Source organism: Lipotes vexillifer, unplaced genomic scaffold (assembly GCF_000442215.2).
Source record: "Lipotes vexillifer unplaced genomic scaffold, Lipotes_vexillifer_v1.1 scaffold666, whole genome shotgun sequence".
Classification (NCBI taxonomy): domain Eukaryota; kingdom Metazoa; phylum Chordata; class Mammalia; order Artiodactyla; family Lipotidae; genus Lipotes; species Lipotes vexillifer.
Genome location: NW_006787408.1, coordinates 2,905,856 through 2,927,864, shown reverse-complemented (window position 1 = coordinate 2,927,864; position 22,009 = coordinate 2,905,856). Strand labels below are relative to the sequence as shown.

Below are 22,009 nucleotides of genomic sequence, written 5' to 3'. Positions count from 1 at the left end.
TCCACTTCCGGCCCTTCCGCCCTCCGCCCCGCCTATCCAACACCTGGAAAGCCGCGGGAGGAATAAACGCGAGTGGGGAGGCGGGGCTGCCTTCTTGGCCCGCCTCTCCACTTCTGCGATTGGCTGTGAGGCCTTGGGCCTCCTCCCCACAGGCCTGCGCCTGCGCGACGCACAGGGTGGGAGTCACACCAGATGGTGGGAGGTAGTAACCCTCCGTTCTCTTCCGCGGGCGGGAGAGTTAGGTAAGCCCAGCCGGAGGCTTGGGGTGCGCGAGCCTCTCGGCCCTGCAAGTCACTTCCGCCAGCTGCCCAACTGGCCGGGAATATCTGCCCCCGGCCGGTCCGCGCCTGCCGGCCCCTCCAGCGCCGCCCTTCCTGCGTGACCCAGGGGCTGCCCTGATGGACTGGCCTGTTTCGGATCCGACTTTCTGTGTCTGTCCCTTCTTTTCTCTCCGTCTCCACGATTGTGCTCTTTGATTATGCTTCTCAATTCGTCCCTCGTTGCCTACACTCCCGTCGGCTGAGGCTTGGGCAGAGTTCGGAGCGACCCTGTTTGGGATGGAGCTGCAGGTTAAGGTCCCCCGATTCCCGCGAAGGCTCCTCTAGGAGCCGCTCAGAAGAGCCTTCTCTCCCGCTGCAAGGCTTGAGGACTCGGGCCAGGTCAGACCGTGGAGGCCGGGGCCCTGGCCACCCGAGGAAGCACCTGACGAGAGTCCTCCTGGGCTCGCCAGGGCCTAACACAGGGCTGGTTTCTCAGGAGGGGCAACACTGGACCAACTCTTAGTTCGTTCGTTCATTCATTCAGTCATTCAGCAAGAATCCGACTTTGGGTACCACTCACTGTCTTAGGTCCAGATCTGCTTCAGTCAGTTGCAGTTCTGAGGGTGGCCCAGAAAAATATCTGAAGGTGTGTCTGTTGAGAGACTATATTCTGGATTCCCTTCCCAGCCCCTCAGCTGAGGCTAGGACCTGTGAGAAACATTTCCTTTCTCCTTTCTTGCCATGCATTCTTTTCTCGACCCCCTAGTGCGTATCTTTGTATCAAAGAGGCTAGGTTTTGAAATGGCTTTAGCACTTGGGAGCTTGGGACCTTGGAGTGTTTCCTAATCTGTTTTAGCCTGTTTCCTTATCAGTAAAGTGTTTGCCTTGTAAAAATATAGTGTGAATTAAACGAGAGTGTTGTTATAAGGCTTGGATTCGCCCCTTTGCCCCAGTGGGCGCCCTGTGTGTGTCTATAAAATATACACATATATATATATTTTTTCCCTGGAATATTAACCACAGTGTAACATGTGGACTACTACTTTAATAAAGTCCTTACTTAACATTAGTCAATACTATGTATAAGCTATCCATTAGGTAATTTGTAAATACATACATATATAAAATAACGTGTTTTTTTAATATATATATATATATATATATATATATATAACAGTAAAGTTGATTCCGTTTTTTTTTTTATATATATATATATATATATATATATATATAGAGAGAGAGAGAGAGAGAGAGAGAGAGAGAGAGAGAGAACGTAAATATTTTTCCACCTTCCATTCATGCTCTGCTTTTGGTTGGAATCTGGCATGTGTAACTGACATTGTCATTTTGGTATTTTTGCAGCACTGGGACTCCTTAGTTTAGCATAATGTTCTTTGAAGCTTCTTGGTAACACTGGCCACCATTCCAGTGTGTACCTGGTGTTAACTTGGCATTTGTTAGAAAATGTGAACTACTGTGATGTTAGACAAGGGTCCATAATGATAAAAATGCCAACAGTTCAGCCAAATTGTATTATGGGGTTTCTAGAAAGCATAGCTTATATTTCCAACAGGGCAAATCATTAACACATGCTGTTTGTTTTCACCTCTGATTTTGGCAAAAAGAAAAAAAACCGAATTGCTTAATTAGTCCTTGCACTGGACTGTTTTACAGAAACTAGATGCAGATATTTAAGAAATTAGTAAATTTGTCCTTTTTCAGGCTCTGAGAGCTGTTTATACTATATTAGTCTATTAGTTTTTACAAATATGCATCTTCCCATATTCTAACACTGAGACATTATTGCCCATAGAAAATTGACTTTGGTTCATGGCTTGTTTTTAGACAAGCATGACAAGTTGGAGCATTTAGGACAATGGAAAAAGTCATTATTGCCTATGCTCTTTTCTTAATTTGTTTTTCATTAGATAGCCATTCAAGAAAACACCATGAAAGATACTGACATCAAGAGACTACTGTATGTCCATCTATTATGCATATTCTCAGTTATCCTAAGCATCTTCATTCCATCATTCTTCTTGGAGAACTTCTCGGTACTGGAAACACACTTGACATGGTTGTGCATCTGTTCTGTTTCTGTAACTGCCGTCAATTTAGTCTTGTATTTAGTAGTGAAACCAAATGCATCTTCTAAAAGAAGTTCATTATCATACAAGGTAAGGCTTATTTCTTGACAAGTGATTTTTAGATGTAGGTAATGTTTTACTGGATGAATAAAGTATTAGTCAGGTACTTATTGGGTTATTTACAGTGAATAAAGAAGCTGATTTTTTTCTAGTCAGTAGCCTATTGCTTGCTGGAAGACTGTCTACAGTGTTTGATAGATTCTTGCAATGTATTAATTGGATATCGTAGCATTGTGAACCTGTATAGTCATGTTTCATGTCATCATTGAAGATAAATATATCTTCAATGTAGCAATATATATAAATATAAATGTAGCAATCACACCTTTAAATCTTATTTTATAAGACATTTCAGTTTATTTTCATTCATCTTTTGCATTTCTGAAAGACACAATGGGTTTTTCATAAATTACAAAATAAGCTCTTGTTTCAAGCTTGGCCTTCCTTAACTAAATAGCAGTTGAAGTTTTCAGACATTGGAATCTATTTTCTGGAATATTCACTACAGTGTAACACTTGACTATTATTTAAATTAATAAAGTCCTCACTTAACATTATTCAATACTACATGTATGTTCTTTATTAGGTAATTTAAAACACATTTACTGCCCTATGATTTAAAACACTCATTGTGTGTTTTATTATTAGATCTTCTTGAGCTCGAACTCAAGTAGGTCCCACACACTGATTTGCAGACATGCAGGTCTTTTTTTATGTGGATCATATAGTAACATGAATATGATTTGGGGAATTATTTAATATTGTGCTTTTTTTGGTCCAATTTTCCTAGGAATTTTGTTTTAAAATGAAAAAATATTATTATAATCATTATTTTCTATAAATATTTCGTGTATCATCACACAAGAAGGACTGTGTTTGTGTTTTTTTGTATCCTAGCACACTTATTGGTAAATATTTCATAAATACTGATTAACAACATAGTTTAATACTTAGCATAGAAACAAAAACATTTTCTGATTCTACTGTTGGTTAGGTGACTGGAACATGGGGATCGATTTTTGTCTTGTGGCTTTTTTACAGTGCTGTGCAAAGAACATGTGATCTGACTTCAGGAGCAGATCCAAAGAATATTCAGCTGTATCACACATTATAGGGCTAAGTTGTATTTGTAGATAAAATCAAAGCATTTGCTGTCCTTTAGTCATTCTCTTGATTCTTTAAGTTATTCATTTCTTTTTTAGGTAACCAGATTTTTGAAATGCTGTATCTACTTTCTTATGTCTTGTTTCTCCTTTCATGTAATTTTTGTTCTATATGGAGCACCACTAATAGAGTAAGTCTGAAATTTTTTACCTTAAGCCAACTATATTTTAAAACAGTCGTTTATTAAACCAAGTGCTAATTCTATTGGTGATTAGAGAAAAAACATGATGTGTTTAATCAGTGGATCACAGAAGGATACTGACATCATTGCCCTTGGCAGTGTTATTTTTTTAAAAGACAGTGGAATAACTTAATTCATTAAATGTTCCTATTACTTGGCCTTTTGTCATGCAGTTGCTTAAAGGGGGAGGTAGATGAGAAACTGTCATATACCAATAGGTGTGTGGCCCTTAGAACCTCTAAGGAAACTGACTATAATGATACATATAAATTAGTTATAAATAGTAAATGTGATTCTGAAGTGCTTGAAAAGAGTTTGTTTTCTTAAGAAAAGTCAATAGATTCTTGTATTTAATTACGTAGAAGCTAATGTTTATAGTTTAAAGGTAAAATTTAACTCAACACTTTTTCAAAACTGAACAGTTTTGAATTAGTGAAAGCCAAATTCATTAATATGTCTTATATAATGTTCCATTATAGTTTGGGAAAGTTCAGTTTAGCAGTGATAAATGATCATGTTGAAATGAGTGATGCAATACACACACACACACACACACACACACACACACAGCTATATGTATAGTTTTACATATACATATAGAGTGGGGAGGACAAGACCTTTGTAATGGGAAATGATAATTTCTCTGTAATCCATTTTAGAGTAGAATGCATGTCTGGAGCAGTGGTTCTCCAAGTGTGGTTTTAAAACCAACAACATCAGCATTTTATCGAAATGCAAATTCTCAAGCCTTAGTCAGAAACAAATTTACCTAGTTCTCCAAGTGGTTCCTATATAAGCTAAATTTGAACCACGGATTGCAGAGAAAGTTCCAGAGACTATTGAGGAAAAAGTTAATGATCTAGAAATGGGTTTTCTTGCAATGGGCAGTCTCAGTATCGTATGGCATTTAACACTTCTGAACTCTATCATCAAAGCCAAGTATTTGCTAGATTGTTTTTTATAGATTACATTTTGGTAGTAACGTTTTCTACAGTCATGGTTTTGGTAAGACTCATGTTACCTTTCTAAGTGTAAGAAAATAGTTTTATACTAAATCTATTTAAGTAAAAAAGATTATGCATGTGTGTGTATATGCACCTTTAACACTTAAAAAAAAATTAATACAGTGTTTTTTTCCTAGGTTGGCGTTGGAAACATTTTTACTCGCAGTTACTTTGTCCACTTTTACTACTGTACCTTGTTTATGTTTGTTAGGACCAAACTTCAAAGCATGGCTAAGAGTTTTCAGTAGAAATGGGTAAGTTTTAATTTTATATTCTAGTGATGTTTGAAATTTAGAAAAAAATTAATGAGGTACTTTTCTATTCATGGCAGCTTGCTGATTGTTCCTTGAGTGTTTCTCATCACTGTATGGTTCTCAGTGATGCTGTAAGGGCCCACTGCAGCTGGGGACTGGGGCCAGGGAAGGGTGGCATGCACTTGAGGGAGACCCAAGCAGGCAGAACTATAGGCCTCTCCCTCCACATTAGCAAGATCAGCACTGCTTTTTTTTTTTTTTTTTTTTGTATGGTAGAATTCCACTTAGCTTTTTGCTTGAAAAAAGGTTTCTGTTACCAAAAGAAAACTTTGAAAACCCCTCCTTGGGGATAATTTATCACTGTGATAAAATTGCAACCGATCAAATTGCTTCCGTACATCTTATAATGTAGAATTGGGGTTCACCATATAAAAATGTTTATTGGAACAGCTAGAGTTTCTTGTTCAGCCTCTTTTGTGGTGAGACATCCGAGTGCAGGTTTCACAGGATTTTTTTTTTTTTGCGGTACGCGGGCCTCTCACTGCTGTGTCCTCTCCCGTTGAGGAGCACAGGCTCCGGACGCGCAGGCTCAGCGGCCATGGCTCACGGGCCTAGCCACTCCACGGCAAGTGGGATCCTCCCGGACCAGGGCACGAACCCGTGTCCCCTGCATCGGCAGGTGGACTCTCAACCACTGCGCCACCAGGGAAGCCCTTTACAGGATTTTATTCCCTAAGCAGCTGTATGTATTTTCAGCATCATTAAGTTAAAATTTTCACTTCTTGAAAGGCAGTGAAATCATTTGTATCAGAAATGGTTGAGTTATAACTAAGAAAACTAGAAAGTTATTTGGTGCCCATGATTTTGTCTCGTTTATCACCCAGCAGCAAAAACTTCTTGAGCCCTTAACTCTGTGCTCTATGTTATGCAAACTCTGTGTGGAGTCTGATGTATTAGCTATGTTTCTCTCCATAAGGATCTTGGACATTCTAGGGGCAAGGATGAGATGAACAAAAACATAAGACTAAGTTTGTGTAACTCGAACAATGAAGTTTTAGGAACTCAGTAGGGTAGGAGACCACTGAAGAATGAGCTGGATGGGGGGATGATCTATGAAGGACTTGGATCAGGAGTAAGAGATTTGGTAAGACTAAGTGGGAAGGGGAGACACCCCACGCTATGGGATGAATGAAACTATAGAAACTGAAATGAACATGGTATTTTTGTGTGATTTGGAAGAGAACAGCCCAAGTGGAGCAGAGGATGCTTGCTGAGTAGCTAGGCTCCATAAATTATTTTCCTTTTGAAATGTTTGTTTGTTCCCCTTCAGAGGCATCTTCTAGTGTTCATAAAGTCTCAAGAAAACAAAAGTGTCACATTGAACACTTTTTCCCACATTGTTACCATAGTATCCCAAATGGCATTAATTTCTTTTAGTATTTTAGTTTGACATTTTTAAACAGTGAAAATCAGTGGAAACCTTATTGGTTTGGATTGGTGATTTATCCAGCTTTGAATTCTGTTTCTGATGATAGCATTAATGGTGTACCTGGGGGAGACACTGTCATTTGATTCTATAGTCAGTTCTGCTATAAGATGGCATATGCATTCCTAAAAATCCTTGCATTATGCAAAACTGGGCAATAAGAAACACAGAACTTATGGGAGAAATGGGATGGGGCATAACACTCAAAAACTTCGTCAGTAACACATTAAAAAATGTAGGAACTTAATAAAAATGGAAGGACAGTTTAATACATGTTAAGTGGTTAAGAATTGCATAAATATTTTAATAAATATGGCACTTTTCCTTGGACAAAACCTGAAATTTGCTTTTGGAAGTAGATGTGGGAAGGGTTGCCTCGTGTAAGTTATTATGAAGGAGGGTTGTTGGAAAGCTAAGACAGATGTGGAAGGTGTGGCTCATATACGTGAGGAGAACTGAGATAGCTGGGAGATGGGTTTTTAAACGGTATTGAGATATAATTCAAACACCATGTATGTCACCTATATAAAGTGTACAATTCAGTAGTTTTTATTATATTCACAGATATGTACAACAATCATTACAGTCAGTTTTAGAATATTTTCATCACCTCAAAAAGAAACTCCATGTCCTTTACCTGCCACTTCCTTATTCCCCCTCCCCTAGCCCTAAGCAACCACTAATCTATTTACTGTCTGTAGATTTGCGTATTTTGGACATTTCATAAAAATGGAATCATATAATATGTGATCTTTTGTGATTGCTTCCTTTGGACAATAGAATACTAGTAAAACTGTTAACAAGGGAAAACACACAGCAAAACTGGATTTATAAAATGGTGCATTTGAGTTGTTTTGAAGGATATATACATATATGTGTGTATATATGCAGATGTGCGTATATCATTCTAAACAAAATTGTGTGTTTATTTGTGTGTGTATAAAATATTTCTGGAAGGATATGTAATAAGCTGGTGATAGCAGTTGTTTCCAGGAAAAGGAATCAGAGTTGATGATAAGGGTGAGAGGAGGACTTAGCTTTCATTGCAGACACTCTTTTGTATTGTTTGATTTTCACTCTGTGCATATATTAGCTTTCCAGCTGAAAAACACTTATATCTTCTTACCAATTAATTGTTAATGATTCATGGCAAATATTTGTGTCAATTTGCTGTGCTTATTTTAAATGAACAACATATATATATGTTTAGTGTTAATTTATGCTGTTTGTTTGATTCCCCAGCAGCTAAGATATATACCACCAATAATTTATATATTTGTGTTTTACAGGGTTACATCCATTTGGGAGAACAGTCTCCAGATCACTACAGTTTCTAGTTTTCTAGGAACATGGCTTGGAGCCTTTCCTATTCCACTCGATTGGGGAAGACCATGGCAGGTTGGTTTCAACTCTTTAAAGCAACAAAGTAGATGTTTGTACAGTGATGGTAAAACTGATGAAGCTAACGAGTATATATATTTAAATTGTTTTATCATTCAGTTAAGTAGGGATGCCAGTTCCCTCTGTTACTGTAATCTGGGTGTTTTATTAGGGCCTGTCTCAGTGCCACAGGCATCCAGATCAGCCTGTTTCTATCTTCTAACACTATTTTTTTCTACATGTATAGGTGAATAAACAAGCTTAGTTTGAGAATATGTATAGGAGTTCAATAGCCTAGAAGTTTCGGGAATTCCCTATTTTTAACTTTGATATACATTGCCTTTGTAGTCTAAGATTCATATTTTCTTAGCTTGATTGATAGCCAAATTGAACGTTGATTTTGAGATTTTTTTTTTCTTAAAGCATATAGCAAAGTAGGTTTTGAAATAGGGGTTTGTGATATTAGAGGAAGCTCATAAACATCAGGTTTTTTGTTTTCTATGACAATAGGATATAGCTAATAAGCTAGGGGAAACACTATAAGTGTTCTTTTTATCACCATTTTACAGATGAGGAAACTGATACCTAGAGGACATGTAATATTCCTAGGTCACTGAGCTGGTGATGGATACATCTTTGTTGTAATTTTTAATGGCTTCATAGTAAACCTTTATATAGTTATTCCAAAATTTATTTAACAAATTCACTATTGATCATTTAGTACTATTTTTACTATTATAAACAGTGCTATGATAAACATCTTTGAATCTATATCTTAATGGATTTTTCCAAATATTAAGATGATTTCTCCCAAATCAATTGTGGTATTAAAAAATAAATATACTTTCTTTTTCCAACATGAAGAGAATTTTTCTCTGATCACAAAGACAGTATATATTTATTTAGAAAATTTAAGCAATACTAATCATTATGAAAAGTAAGTACGGGCTTCCCTGGTGGCGCAGTGCTTGAGAGTCCGCCTGCCGATGCAGGAGACGCGGGTTCGTGCCCCGTTTCGGGAAGATCCCACTCTGGAAGGCTTCTTGGTCCCGGTAACAGTGGTGGCTGGGGGTTTAAGGGATCAAAGAAAAAACCAAAACGAAAAAAAAAAAAAAAAAAAAAAAAAAAAAAAGTAAGTAAAAATTATCAAATAGCCAGCCACCCAGAGACAACTCCCATTTGTGTTTTGGTGGTAATCTTTGCAGCTCTCTCTTCATGTGTGTAACTATTCATAATACACATATTATTTTTTATTTTTATTTTTATTTTTTTGCGGTACACGAGCCTCTCACTATTGTGGCCTCTCCCATTGCGGAGCACAGGCTCCGGACGTGCAGGCTCAGCGGCCATGGCTCACGGGCCCAGCCGCTCCGTGGCATGTGGGATCTTCCCAGACCAGGGCACGAACCCGTGTCCCCTGCATCGGCAGGCGGACTCTCAACCACTGTGCCACCGGGGAAGCCCACACATATTATTTTTAATCTTTTTTTTCCCTTCAACGGCATATTATGGAGCTCATTCCATGTCAGTGAAAATTTGCATTATAATACTCCATTATTTGGGTAAAATCATATACCAATTTCTTATGAATGGACATTTAGATTATAGTTTTCACTATTACTAATTTATTACGAATTATCGTGATTATCATAAAACATATACCTTTGCAGATTTGTCTAGGTTTTTTAAAATAATTAATTAATTAATTAATTAATTAGGTTGCACCAGGTCTTAGTTGCGGCTCGCCAGCTCCTTAGTTGTGGCATGCAAACTCTTAGTTGCAGCATGCATGTGAGACCTAGTTCCTTGACCAGGGATCGAACCCAGGCCCCCTGCATTGGGAGTGCGGAGTCTTATCTGCTGTGCCACCAGGGAAGTCCCTCCAGTTTTCTCTTTAGTGTAAATTCCTAGGTAATAAGTGGCTGGGTTAAATCTCTGCTATGTATGTCGCTTTCCAAAGGCCCTTGAGAGATCTGAATTATATGTCTTGCACTTAACTGCCTACTTTTTAAGTCCATTCTTTGTGCTTTCTATTAGATGTTGTGTCTCCTAGACAAATGAGTTGTTCTTTTACATTCAGTAAGTCTGGTAGGTTTGTCCTTCTCTACTATATGTTATGGAAATCCCTGGAGGTTTGGGGTGTGTGGTGTCACTGATACCCTTCCCAAGGTTATAATATTAATAAAGGTTTCCTTTATATTTTCTTGGCCATCTCAGTGACCACTGGGAAATGGGGATTCATTTGTACTCAAGTTACAATCTTATGGAACTTAATTTTATTCAATAGTGTCAGTGATTTCTAAATTGGAGGACAATCAAAATCATTGAAAAGTATACACAGGAAATTGTATTTTAATTCCTTACTTTCAGATGTATGCAATTAAATCTAAATACAAAGTAACGATATATAAAGCACCATTGGCGCTCAGCTTATGAGTTGGTAAGGGACTATGTAATTAACATGTTAGTTTGCTTATAGATGGAATATTTCAGAGTTTAAAAGTTTGATATGTTACACTTGTATATATCTTCTCTTTATAAGACTATGAAGAAATAGATGTTGAATTATGGGGAGTAGATGCCCTTTGTACCATCTGGGTTTAGGTTTCTGCAGAAAATATATTTTTTGATTATTTACAATTCAGTTATCTATTTTTGATTGTTTGGGCTTTTAGCTACTGACTCTCATTTTTCTACCTCAGTTCTTGTTTACAATAAGAGGTGAGCCAGATCCAAATTAATGGTATCAGACTTTTAAAATTAATATAAAGTTTCTATTTGAATTATTGACTTTAAAAAAGATTTTCTAACTAGCTAATTTAATATGTAACAAATGTTGGTCTTCATTAAGAATATTTCATTTGACTGGAATATTACTGGTTGTTTAATCATCTTTACTGTTGAGTTGTTTTTAAAGTATTCCAAGTTAATGACCCACTTACTCACTATCATCTTTTAAAATTATGATAGATACTGTTGGTGAAATAATAGAATTGATGTATAATTAATCATCTTTTATTCGTATAATAATCACCTGCCCCTTTCCCTTTTAGCAATGATTTACTGATAAACTAGAGAAATGATGAGGCATCATTTTTGTTCACTTTTTATTTTCAGTGAACAAGTTTTTTGTTCTGCTTTGGTTTTTTTCTTCGTAAACCTCACTACAGAATAAGTACTCCGTGTGACTCATGGTGCTGACAGAATCTGCCAGAGAAACAATAAACCAAATGAAAGATCATGGCGTCAGCTCAGAATGGAGATTTTTCTAGAGTAAAATTTCACGAGAAGATAACTACTATATATACTTCATTATCTAAACTGTAATATTATAGTATTAGGAAGAGAGGTTAGTTCTCTATTCCTTATAGCCCAATAAAGATTTGATATGTTTGTGGTAAAGCAAGCTTTTCTGGATTGGGATCTGGTTTTACTGATGTTTCAGTCAGAGAAACAAGGGTATCTGGTTAAGCAATTATACTTTCTTTAAAAACACATACACACCATCCACCTCACAAAAACTTTTGCATGTTTAGTTCCATTTTTTCTACTTTGAATTCAAATCTGACTTCGTATAAAATTTCCAGAGGCCAAACATAAGATTATAATGATGTGAGTTCTGTACTGAGCAATTTCAAGAATATTTATATTTTTTAAATTGTTTCATCATTAAATGACTAGAAAGGCCCATTGAAAATATATAATCTCAATGAAAAATGTTTTTCACTTACTAATCGGAATTTTAAATAATTTTAAGTAATGACAAATGACGAAAGATACCAGGCATCTTTATAGTTGGAGGAAGCCTTCCCTTTCTAGGAGGCAGCAAGAGAATTTGGTGAAAGAGAATGTGGTCGGTGGCTGCCCATTATGTTGTTGGTCATCTTTATTGTTTTCTTTAAAAATAATTGAAAGTCATCTTGCTTCTCTTCCTTGCCTTAATTATTACATTATAAACATTTGAATTGTCCATAACCCAGACAGCCTTCTTCAGCCCCAGAGAAAGCTTATAGCTATAGTTACTGACAAAAAGAATATTTTGACCATGGAAGATCTTTGTACATTATAATTTGATGCATTATCTGCTGTAAAAATAGCTAATCAGTAAGTATTTGTTGAGTTCTTACTGTGTACAAAATACATATTCTGTGTAAGTTATAACAGATACTTAAATATTACCAGGACTGGAATTTAATTGTTTGGTAATGATAATTTAGATTCATATTGTGATTTAGATTCAGATTTAATATGCTCTAAATATTTTGCAGAATAGATGGTTATGAGCTTTTCATCTGGAAAATGTCTTAATTATCAAATGTCGGCTAGTATTTCATGTTATTAAAAAAATTAACGGGAGGTTAGGAATTGCCGTTGGTTATTCTGAGCAAAGGAAATTTACCATGAAGTTTTTAAACCCACATGTTTTATTAATAGGTAGACAGATAACAGGATGATTAAGAGCTCTGGCATCAGATTATTGAGTTCAAATCCTGGCTCTGCCACTTGCTAGTGAGGATTAAATAATATAATCCTAAAGTACTTAGTTCAGAACCTGACACATAGTTACTGCTTAATTAATTTTATAGGCATTTATGACCTATAAAAGGAGTAGGTTAATGACTATTTTTTTTAGCATTACCAAAAAACCCTGCAAATTCCATTATTTGAGTTCTCCAAGTGTTAGAGCATGTTAACTGTCTCAGTTTATTGTATTCATGCTGCCCGATAATCCTTAAATTGGTAGGGTGGATTGTTAAATCATCTTTTTGCTTCCCTGGTATTTAGGTATTTAGGGTATTTGGATTTCATGTAATTTTCAATTCTGTCTGACATTTCGGATGGCAATAGAAAGAAAACGTCGTGTCTGTCTGTGTATGTACCAGGCGTGGGCTTGGCACTGTCACACAGGCAACTTAATCCTGGTAACCCTAGTGCAAGGTAGGGTTCAGTCCCACTTCTACACAAAAGCAAAGTGTGACGAGAGGGGTACACATCTTGTTCAACATTTCTTGGCTGATTAGAGGAAGACTCAGGATCCAGCGCCCTGGGACACCATGATTCTCTTTATCCCTGGAGACTCTGAAACATAGCTTTTCTTTTTAAAAAATGGCCATAGCTTAGATTTTGCGGGGGAAAGGTTGAGTAGTTATTATATTGCGTTTCTTTCTTCACATGAGAATTTCATTTAAGTGCCATGACCACTCTGGTAGTGTTTGTATTTTAGACCATAAAATTTAATGTATTTGTAGGAGAGTATTTGAAGCTAAGATGTGAAGCTTTTGTACCTAGAAAACCAACAAATACCTTTAAACTCTGGACTTCCATGCTACTGTCTCCAAAATGGAATTGACCCAGAGAATCAAATCTCTTCTGAGCATACTTATTTCTTATAAAGTTAAAAAGCAAAATGGATTGAGATTGTCTTTAAAACAATTTTAAGTTGTTTAAAAATCTTTGTACTTATTCCCATCAGATACCAGATAAATGAGGCATTGTTATATTTAAACACTTTTTTTCTCTGGTTTTATCAGGTTAAAAAATTAGTCTCTGTGAAACATATATATTCATTCTTAAAAGTCACAGATGCCACAGATAATACTTTCATAAATTGAAGCTGGAGATCATAAGGATAATGAAATGAATCACTGCAAATAATGACAGAGTGAGGGATAAAGCTAAGATTATGGATTTAATTATTGAAGGCTGCATATTTTTAGGTTAATTGGTATTTCTGTTGCTAAAGGTGTTATATGTATTTTAGACAGACCAAAATAAAATATTAATGTATATGAAATATGAGTTACATATTTCGAGCATGGAAAAAAAACTATAATACTTAACTGATAGAAAATGGTTTTGGATTTAAAAGGTGGGTTCACTGTTGGGCAATGAGGTTGAAAATGATCTGCTAGCAGAACTTTCATGTGAGGGAGAAGAGTGCTGGCTAAGGTAACTCATTTGCATGGTCCTGCCAAGGGCCATTTATCGTCACTTTGACAAGAAGTTCCAGCCTGGAGACTGTGGACCTCTCCACAAATGGCTCTTCCTAAATCTGTGTTCTTAGTCACAGGAGAGTGGTATGGTATACATGGCACAGGGAAGAGTTACAACTAGAGAGATGTATCCAGATGAGAAGATTCATCTGTACATGTATTCCTACATCAGACAATAGCATTTGCTTTAAGGACATCTGGAAAAACACATCACTTAAAACCAAATTCAGAGGAAAATATAAATAATCATTTAAAACCAGTAGAATTTTGAAAGTAGGTTTTTAAAAATGAATTCTATCAGTCATGCAAATGTAAATTTGTGGTAAGCATGATAAACAAAACATATTAAAAAGTAGTTTGAAATTTAGAACTGCCTGGGTTTTATCTCCCTTTTTTATCTGAAAGAGCCGGTAATCCTAATGGTTGTGAATTGTTCTAAGTGTTTCTAGGTTTTTTGATCTGCAGATAGGTCAGTTTTCCCATGATATCTATCATAGTACATACCTCTCCAAAAATTATATTGCAACATATTTTTTAAAGTTTGTGTTATTAAAATTTATCTAAAAAATTAAATAATCTTAGTTTGCCCCTTAACTGCTTGGTTTATAGTAGAGGCTCTCAATAAATAGTTTTGAATACACCGAGTCATTCAAACGGAGACTCTTAAAAATGACAGAAATGCCTACCAGTGGTTGGTTTAAAATCAGTTTCTGTACTTATACTTCTTAAAAGTTATGAAAAACGACAGCTAGGAGCAAGAATCACCCGTCTATTTCAGTGGTAAGGCTGCATATGGTTAATATAATGCCATATGCTATATAGCTCTTGAGAGTTTTCTCTTGTAAGCTTTATGCTCCCCAGACATTTCATGGGAAGAAAAGCAAGTACTAAAGATGCTTATATTACAAGGGCAAGGGAATAGTTCCTACAGCACAATATAACATTGCTCATAAACTATTAATATTTTATTTGTTCTAAACTGCAGGCTCTAATTATTACCTATTAGAATACCTAAGAAGTACTTCCATTAGTGATCGTGTAAGTTTAAGTTTTTCAGGTTAAAATATGTAATATACAGAATGATACTGATGCATGGTACTTTACAGCTTTCATGACAGATTTTTTTTTTTTTTTTTTTTTTTGCGGTCCGCGGGTTTCTCACCGCTGTGGCCTCTCCTGTTGCGGAGCACAGGCTCCGGACGCGCAGGCTCAGCTGCCATGGCTCACGGGCCCAGCCGCTCCACGGCATGTGGGATCTTCCCGGACCAGGGCATGAACCTGCGTCCCCTGCATCGGCAGGCGGACTCTCAACCACTGCGCCACCAGGGAAGCCGTTTGTACATTTTTTGATGATGGCCATTCTGACTGGTGTGAGGTGATAACCTCATTGTAGTTTTGATTTGCATTTCTCTAACGATTAGTGATGTTGAGCATCCTTTCATATGTTTGTTTGCAATCTGTGTATCTTCTTGGGAGAAATGTCTGTTTGGTTTTCTGCCCATTTTTGGATTGGGTAGTTTGTTTTTTTGATATTGAGCTACATGAGCTGCATGTATATTTTGGAGATTAATCCTTTGTCCGTTGCTTCATTTGCAAATATTTTCTCCCATTCTGAGGGTCGGCTTTTCGTCTTGTTTATGGTTTCCTTTGCTGTGCAAAAGCTTTTAAGTTTCATTAGGTCCCATTTATTTTTATTTCCATTTCTCTAGGAGGTGGGTCAAAAAGGATCTTGCCATGATTTATGTCATGGAGTGTTCTGCCTATGTTCCCCTCTAAGAGTTTTATAGTGTCTGGCCTTACATTTAGGTCTTTAATCCATTTTGAGTTTATTCTTGTATACGGTGTTAGGGAGTGTTCTAATTTCATTCTTTTGCATGTAGCTGTCCAGTTTTCCCAGCACCACTTATTGAAGAGACTGTCTTCTCTCCACTGTATATTGTTGCCTCCTTTATCAAAGATAAGGTGACCATATGTGCGTGGGTTTATCTCTGGGCTTTCTTCCTGTTCCATTGATCTAAACATTTTTTTTTTAATTGAAGTAAAGTTGATCTACAATGTTGTGTTACTATCAGGTGTTCAGCAAAGTGATTCAGAATATATATATATATATATATATATGTATTCTCTTTCAGATTCTTTTCCATTATAGGTTATTGTAAGATACTAAATATAGTTCCCTGTGCTATACAGTAGATCCCTGTTGTCTCTTTTATATATGGTAGTGTGTATATGTTAATCCCAAACTCCTAATTTATCCCTTTCCCCCTTTCCCCTTTGGTAACTGAAAGTTTCTTTCCTATGTCTGTGAGACCATTTCTGTTTTGTAAATAAGTTCCTTTGCGTCATGTCGTACCCTAGGTTCCATCCAGATTAATTTCCCACGGTCAGATATTTAACAAATGGCAGAGCTGAGACTCAAGTCCAGTCTAATACAAAAATGATTGTTTTTACTTTTTTAAAAATTTATTTATTTTTGGCTGCGTTGGGTCTTCGTTGCAGCTCCGGGGCTTTCTCTAGTTGAGGTGAGCGGGGGGCTACTCTTCGTTGTGGTGCGCAGGCTTCTCATTGCGGTGGCTTCTCTTGTTGCAGAGCACAGGCTCTAGGGCACACGGGCTTCACTAGTTGTGGCACACAGGCTCAGTAGTTGTGGCTCATGGGCTCTAGAGCACAGGCTTAGTAGCTGGGGCACATGGGCTTAGTTGCTCTGCGGCATGTGGGATCTTCCCAGACCAGGGCTCGAACCCTTGTCTCCTGCATTGGCAGGCGGATTCTTAACCCCTGCACCACCAGGGAAGTCCCAAAAATCAGTGTTCTTAATCACTATTCTGTACTACTTACAACATGCTCTGAAATATATCAAACTCTTTATATTGGTACATTTTCCTTTCCTAAAAAGTAAGCAGAGTTTTATAGTAATGCCTGATCAGAAGAAAGCAGTGTGGTCTTCAGGTAGAAATAAGCTTATATAATTTTGAAATGTCTTTCAACCAGCAATAATATTGATTTTTTTTAACAGAAAAAAAGTTATATCTGTATTATTTAAGATGCTTTTTAAAGCTTATTAGGGTGAAATTGTTTTATTTCTAAGAGAAAAATAACTTATTGGTAGTTACCTGTACCAAGATCCTATGTTTCAGGCCTTTGTTAATGCTGATTATTTTAAGAGAACACTGACCTTTTTTTAAGTGTTGAAACATATAAGGAATCATTTGATTTAGAGAAAGATAATAGTAGTACTCTAAGCAAGATACTTTCTTCACATGATGCAGCTACTCATTTTTTTTCTTTTTGACAGTAACTGTAATAATTTTACCCAGTTGCATTATCTTTTGTCCATATTATCTTTTGTTATGCAAGAGGAATTTTTTCTTTTATTTAGTGATTTTTAAAAAATTTAAATATATAAAGAACTGGATAAAAAGAAGATGGTCGTTTGGTGGTAATCACTTGTGACTTCCTTTACATGAATGTCTTTGAGTTTTCTATTTTCCTTAAACAAAACAAGATAATTACGTAGAGCCATCTCATAGTATCATAATTTGGAGAAATGTTTATAGCAATGCAGTTGAATTGTCTCTTCAATAGATGATACTGTTTTTTTTTTTATTCTATTTGTGGCATGAGGAACGTTAAATAGAAACATCTCTGTATGTGAGACAATAGTTTTAAATGGAAAACTTCAAGATCTAATTATGAAAATATGTGATTAAGCTAGGATTGTTTGACAAGTCAAAATGAATTGTTGCCATAGGATAGTTTTAATTTTTTTAAAGCAATATTAAGGTTAGCAGGAAATTGCTCGAGGAAAGGTTGTTCGTTGGCAACCTTCCCCAACTCCCTTCAACAGCTCCTTTTGCCATTCCCTATTAAGGAAAGTTGCCCTTATATAAAGAGAAATTCTCTTTTAAAAAATGACTATGTTACAGTTAAGGACTACTTATTTCAGAAAAAATCAAGCAGGAAAGCCTGGTCCATCACTAGCAAACAGTCTCCAAAGCCAGTCCAACATTTTAATTTGCTGATGGCATGGATTCCTTGACGTGTTGAATAGCAGGTGTTCCAAGCCTTAACCCCTCTTAAGGCAAAACTTTCTAACTAATATTTACTTCAATTTTGGCATTCCACTGGAGGTTAAGTATGGCAGCTGTTTAAAGAATGTGTGTGTAAATGTGTATGTATGTGTTTGGAAACAAAGAGCCACACTGAAATTACAAAGTGATTAAAATAGAATTTAGAAACCCCAATTGGAATTTGGCTGAATTCATGAGGGATTACGATTCTCCTACACTTTGACAATGCACTCTTTACCAAAGTGCAGATGCTCACAGTTGGCCGATGATGCACAGATCCACCACGTGAGAAACAGAGGAAAGAATATTATCCCAAATGTTTACATAGAGTGTTAAATAAAAACTACTAAGGTAAGAAGGTCAGTGCTTTACATAGATAGTAAACTATGCATATTATTTTATTTGTAACCCCATGTGTTAAGATGGGACACTATTAAAGCAACAATCACTTAAAAAGCAACAACCAACAAACCAGTATTTAATTTGGTACTTAAAATTAATAATTAAAACCAAATGGAAGCAATGCCTAAAGTAACTAAGATAATTCACAATAAAAACCATTAGTGCAGGCTCTACTTATTGTAAATGTGATAATTCAACATAGGCTAACCTAAAATGTACCTTTAGAGATAGAATAAGGATATAAGCAAAATATTAAATAAGATTTCAGGAAGCCCCTAAAATTATTTTTAAGAACTTCAGAACTGATTACCTATATGCCAAAAAATATTAACTATAAGTTTAAGTTCATTCATACATGACCTTATTTGAAGCAGTGTATTTTCATTCACTAGCAAAATTCATGTCAGTAGTATTTTATTTTCCAGATAATTCACTACTTTGAACTAGTTGTTCCAGTGATTAGCCTGAATTTCAATGGAAACCTAAGTCTTAAATGAAGACATGCTTCTGAAAATAAGGCAACTTTTCTACAATCTGTTTATGAACAGAAAAAAAAAATCTTTGGTTTTAGTTAAACTAGCTGGAAGGATTTTGCAAAAAAGAAATACTAAAGAACCAAAGCAACGAAAAGGCTCTTAATAAGCAATGGGAAACTCCAAACCCCATCAAGGTCAATAGAATACCTAAGGCACCTCAGGTTCAGATGATACAATCATCTTTGCTTAGAGTTCTACTCATCTATATACAGGATTTTTACCATCTTAAGAACATGAAGCCGAAAAGGTAATGTCCAACAATGCTTATTGTAAGAAAGAAGAAAATCCTAAGAGTTGATAAATGGGAGAGATTAGAGATCATCTCCTCTACGTCCCAGATGAGGAAAATGAGGCCCAGTCAAGAAACAGAGGTGACACCAGGGTCCTAGTCCATTTCTCTTAGGGCAGGACAAATTCTAGATTTTAACTTTATTGGCTAGGAAACCAAGTGTGAAGAGTTTCAGAGATGTGAATTTGAGGAAGGAAAAAAAAAAAATTCCCATCAAATCCCCAAAGGCAAGTTGGAAATAAATGTATAATACTTTACTGTCTTAATTCCTTTATACCATGTGTTGGACAACTTAGCTAATATACTAATTGAGTTATACAGTTCTTTTCAATTCTATCTAAAAATAGCAGACCAAAATTAAATGAGAAAGTTACATCAGATTCCATTTGAGCATACATAAGGCCATGGTACTTAATGCGAACAACCACTTCTTGGGAGAAGGAAGATAGCCACTGTCCAGTTCAGGAGAGAAAGCTCCTGACCAGTTATCCAGTAGACTCTCCGCACGTCAATGGGGAAGATGATGCTTATATTTTAAAAAAAATCTCTACAAAGCTCACATACAAGACAGTACATCCTAGATTTGTGACTGCTATGAGCATTTAAGGCTGTCATTTTCAAGTATCAAAGTTTAGTGTTCCATTACCCAATCTGTGCAATAGACATAGCTATAAGCTCACGTCATGGAAATTAACAGAAGCTCACCAAAGACATAAAGAAACCATAATTTAGGCAACAGCATTTTTAAATGTAGGAAAGGCTGGGAAAAATTTTATGGATTAGATTATGCTTCTCTGAACTGCATTAGTTTGTTCACACTGACTGAAACTTTGTCTAACACTACTGTCTGTTGCATGGCATCTGGAAAAAGGTAGATCAACAGCAGACCAAACAAGAAAGCTTAATTAGGTAACAGAACTAGTCATTAAGATGGTTCACCTCTACCACAGTTATACAGTCTGTTTCCCTAGAGAAAGATTAGAAATGGCTCCAGTATACCAAATGAGCTTCACAGATAAACATGAGAAAATTTTTTTAAAGCAGGACCTTTCAAAACCTAGGGACTACCAAGCACTGCTCGAGGATGAAGTAAGTCAACGTTATTTACTTCTGGCTTGATGTAATATTGTGAAATGTAATATGGCTGGAGAAAATGGGTATTTGGAAGCCAGTATGTCATTTAACTTATACTCTAGGTGTGTACATAAGCTGTGGTTCTGTAACTTCTACTGTGGTTCCAATATCTATATCTGAAAGGTGAAATCAGTTTTATTATGAAAGCAGTTGCTTTGTTATAAATTCCGTGTAACATGCTTGATTCTAGGTCTTTTCTCTTTAACACAATTTAAAGTTTCTTGTGGTTTGGTCAGCATACACCCTTTTCGTTTCATTTGATATACAAGCCAATGTGGAAATTAGAAAAATAAAACTACCAACTAGTTCAGAGAGCTAAGCTGAGTCCAGGATTGTGGCAAAGTCTGACCCAAAGTTTTAATTTGTAACTTCAGCATGTAACTCATGCAGTTTGGGGAGCATCAAACTAAATCTACAATCGCCAGAAACCTTTGTTACAGTTGAATGCACATTAACTAAAATGTGTACATTTTTAGTGTTCGTGATAAATGCAGATATGACCTTATTACACTTTTGGCATTCTTTAAGAAAGCACATTAAGCTTTAATATAGAAATATTTAGGTTACACTTGTGCTCAAGTAATAATAAAACATTTGTTCTTTTCGATCTCATACATTCTCTCCTCAGGAATGGCCCATCTCCTGCACGCTTGGAGCGACCTTTGGCTACGTGGCTGGACTTGTTACTTCACCACTCTGGATATACTGGAATAGAAAGAAACTTACATACAAGAACAATTAATTGGAGCAAAGGGAGAAGGTATTTCTTTGTGCAGATTCCATAAAGACTGTGCAGACATGTATATGGTCTAAGCCAGGCAGTTCCACTTAACAGCACTGTTTTTTATATAGTTACAACATGATGTGATTGTAGCTTTTTAAACTATGAAACCCCTGAGAGATTGTACCTTCTAGTTGAAATAAAGTATTTATAATAGATTGTGGCTTCAGATGCTGTTTGTTGCTTCTTGGACCTTTAAGAAACATTCTTAATCAACTTTATAGAATTATGAGGACAGGGTTGGTTTTTTTTTTTCTATTTTTTCCTTTCAAGTTTTAAACTGCTTCATTATTTTTAAGAGGTCTGGGCATAGCTTCAGCATTTCATATGCTTTCTGAGAGAAATGGACAGTTTACTTGGCCACTGAAGACGTTTCTCACGTAATTAAACAACAGTTTATACATCTTGATCCTATTCTTTTTTTTACTGTGTGTTTCTTTGGAGTTAAAATGGCTATGATAGCCTCATCAAAAACAGTCTTCAATCCCTTCTGGGTTAAAGCTGAACATTCTACATAGCAGCACGCACCTATCTGGGAGGGAGAAAAAAAAAATCACAAATATATACAGTCTTTTTTACAACAACTGATACCACACAAATACACCATTATAAGGAAAATCATAAAATGCAAAAAGAATGAAATCATCCATATTTATGATACCCAGAGATAGCTAACTGTTAAAATACTCGTGTATATTCTTCCAGACTTTCTCTATGGAAAATTCTTTCATTCATCAAATTTTTACTGGGTACCTACTATATGCCAGGCTCTGTTTTTAGGTGCTGGGGATCATGTCAATGAACTGAGCAAAACAGCAAAGTCTCTGCTGTGTGATGCTTACGTTTGCTTAAGTTCTACTGAGGGAGGAACACACAGAGGAATATAGAGCAGATGGTGGCACATGCTACGGGTTAAAAAAAAAAAAAG

General features: G+C 36.2%; 2 protein-coding genes across 2 annotated transcripts in view; one reads left to right on the top strand and one right to left on the bottom strand.

The window, feature by feature from the left end:
• The first annotated feature begins 198 nt into the window (after positions 1–198).
• Positions 199–21,247, top strand: PIGF (phosphatidylinositol glycan anchor biosynthesis class F). Its single transcript, XM_007459969.1, has 6 exons — positions 199–242; positions 2,189–2,437; positions 3,610–3,701; positions 4,894–5,010; positions 7,786–7,894; positions 20,929–21,247. Exons 2-6 carry the CDS (start codon positions 2,210–2,212, stop codon positions 21,040–21,042), a joined length of 660 nt encoding a protein of 219 aa, XP_007460031.1. The 5' UTR covers positions 199–242; positions 2,189–2,209; the 3' UTR covers positions 21,043–21,247.
• A 189-nt stretch (positions 21,248–21,436) lies between these two features.
• Positions 21,437–22,009, bottom strand: part of RHOQ (ras homolog family member Q) — a 36,096-nt gene continuing 35,523 nt past the window's right edge. Inside the window, exon 5 of the mRNA XM_007459968.1 lies at positions 21,437–21,613. Coding sequence (XP_007460030.1) covers positions 21,458–21,613 — 156 coding nt within the window. The 3' untranslated portion in view covers positions 21,437–21,457. The remainder of the gene's footprint in view (positions 21,614–22,009) is intronic.